Raw genomic sequence first — 2,894 nt, forward strand, 5'->3', positions numbered from 1 at the left:
ATATAGCTGCACAATAGTGTGTTAAGCTGTGTGGGTGTGCGCATGTACATGCACGAGTGAGTCTTACTTGTATTCAGATACATTTATTTCAGTTAAATGATAAATGTCTCTCTATCTCTATATATTTCTATTTCTCTCTCTCTCTTAAAACATAAACTAGCTTGAAATGCGTTTTTTTTTACCTGGACTTTGCCACATGGTGAAACCATTACACAGCTTGCTCGATCTCGTGCGAACCCATCCTCACACACCCCCTCCCTCCCACACACACACACACACACACACACACACACACACACACACACACACACACACACACACACACACATACACACACACACACACACCCTCAGCACCATGACCCCTACCTCTCTCCGTTTATATCTGTCTGTGACACCAGAGCTGGGGCCGTGGTGGGCAGCAGCTGTGGGCCGCGGTGCTGTGTTGCCGATCATCTCCTGTCCTTGTTCCTGCAGTACAGTACATGCAAACCCTGACTATTGTATTCACCTAGCGGCACGCTACCAGCTGTGCAGTATATGCAATGGTCAACGGAAATGGAGCAATTTCATTTTTTTGACATTTTACGTCCATTTTCTTCTCTTTGTTTTTTGTGCTCCTTATAGTGGTAGAACTTTCACTCACTTTGATTTGTATCACTCGAATTGGTTACATTTCAGACATAGTTTCCCATTCATTTATTGTGTTATATGTGTGCTACGTGTTCACGTGCCCAGTGCACTGTACTGCAGCGTCATACGTGTGATGTGGGTCACGGTCTTGGATCTCAAAACAACAACTAAACCAAGTCGATGTTTGCCAGGTTCTCTTTGTATTATGGCAAAGAATCAGGACCTCTTAAGTTAAATAGGGATTAAGTTACCACCAGATTCCCTCTCTCTCTCTCTCTCTCTCTCTCTCTCTCTCTCTCTCTCTCTCTCTCTCTCTCTCTCTCTCTCTCTGTCTGTCTGTCTGTCTGTCTGTCTGTCTGTCTGTCTGTCTGTCTGTCTGTCTGTCTGTCTGCCTGCCTGCCTGTCTGTCTGTCTGTCTGTCTGTCTGTCTGTCTGTCTGTCTGTCTGTCTGTCTGTCTGTCTGTCTGTCTGTCTGTCTGTCTGTCTGTCTGTTTCATCTACAGAGTGTGGGGAGAGGGGTGAAGGCCTGGGTTGTATGGAATCGTCGATATTGTCCCCGCTTACTTTCAGCTGCGAAATAAATTGAAAATATACGCATCAAAATGCGATATATATGGCTCTTACTTGGTATTTGGGAGATGTTCGTCCAACGATGAGGTTATAAATGAAAATAGACCAGCAGGTGTCAGTTGGGATTTTCCCCGCTGGTCATTTTGTCCATTGCTGTGCTGCCACAGGCTCCTAGTTTCCATTCATGAAGTGCTCTGATAATGGAGGCAAGATTGTGTTGACCCCTTGAAGGTCCAGATATATCACAAACAGCTGGTTTGGACTGGAACCCGACACCGCTTCCTCCTCTTCCTCCTCTTCCTCCTCTCCCTCCTCTCCCTCCTCTCTCGTCCTTTACAGCAGACCTATTCCAGTCCCAATCTCACCCGGCCCGCATATTCACCCAGGGTAAAAATAAGCCAAGCACTAAGTAAGGCTTTAGAGGTGCCCCATGCATAGATTGGGCCTCTCAGCCATCAGGACAAACAGAGTGGGTGCCTTTTGACAAGGACCTGCTGTAATCAGCATGGAGCTCAACGTTAAAAAAAGGCACATAGGCAGAAGGATTACATTATAACATTTTATTCACTTTCAAAAACATCGAGTCATAACAGCAGTGTCTGAAATTATCAAGTGCATTTTGCATTTCAAGTTTTCAGTTCCACAAATAGATTTAATAAATAATTACTGTGTTTTTAGATTTTTCTTTTTTTTACTGAAAAACATTCAAGTTCAAACAGTACTTTTTAAACTCCGATATCAGCTTTGAGAAATATCAAAATGATACGGAACAAACATGAACAAAGAGGAAGATACAAAAGTATAAAAAAAATGCAGGTCAACTCGACATATTTTATGTCGGACATGTAAATAAACATCATAATAAATTGCACGTGTTCAAACTCCCGGGAGTTTCAGTAGTTCACCTTCCTCCTTCAGCAGCATTGTCATCCTCATCCTTTTTTTTTGGTTCAAAAACATCTCGACCCTCTTCCCGCTCCCGCACTTCAAACGTCCCCAAACTCAGTCCCCCAAAAAAACGTCCGCGGTTAAAGTCCTCGCCCTGCCTTACTCCGCAACCACACCTTCCTCCACCTCCTCCTCCACCTCCTCTTCCTCCTCCTCGCTTCTAAAGTCCATGTGGGCCAGCAACACCTGCACCTCATCCGTATCCACCACCAGATGCTCCATCTTCTCGAACCCCGGCTCGGGCCTCTCCAACCGGGGCCCCCTGGCGGTGTCCCGGGCCTGCTTGATGAGCTCCTTGGCCCCCACCAGGAACTCGGCGGCGCCGCTCTTCTCGGCGCTCTGCGTCAGCGTGTCCCGCAGCCGCCCGCCCGCCTCCAGGTGCAGCTTGTACCCGTCCACCAGCGACCGCAGCGTGGCCACCTTCTCGCCCTCCTCCTGGGCCACGCGCTCCAGCAGCTGACCCTTGCGCTCCTCCAGCACGGCGTACAGCAGGTCGAAGCTCTCGCCCAGGCGCCTCTTCTGCAGCTCGGCGTTGTCGCGCAGCGTCGCGCACGACTCCTCCATCTGCGCCTTCACGGCCTGCGCCACGGCGTTGGCGTCGCCCAGCGCCTCCACCGCCGCCCGCAGCTCGGCCTTCTGGCTCTGGTAGACGGCGTGCAGCGGGGACACCTCGCAGTCCTTGTGCTGGCCGAACACCTTGCACATGGAGCAGGTGGGCGTCTGGCAGGTCAGGCAGTAGATGTT

At 49.3% G+C, this 2,894-nt stretch overlaps 1 protein-coding gene across 1 annotated transcript in view; it reads right to left on the reverse strand.

Moving 5' to 3' along the window:
- Positions 1-1,747: 1,747 nt before the first annotated feature.
- LOC132455266 (E3 ubiquitin-protein ligase TRIM63-like) overlaps positions 1,748-2,894 on the reverse strand; it is a 1,788-nt gene continuing 641 nt past the window's right edge. The window contains exon 1 of the mRNA XM_060049098.1: positions 1,748-2,894. This exon is cut by the window's right edge and continues 641 nt beyond it. Coding sequence (XP_059905081.1) covers positions 2,250-2,894 — 645 coding nt within the window. The 3' untranslated portion in view covers positions 1,748-2,249.

This window comes from Gadus macrocephalus, chromosome 4 (assembly GCF_031168955.1).
Source record: "Gadus macrocephalus chromosome 4, ASM3116895v1".
In the NCBI taxonomy this organism is placed as follows: Eukaryota; Metazoa; Chordata; class Actinopteri; order Gadiformes; family Gadidae; genus Gadus; species Gadus macrocephalus.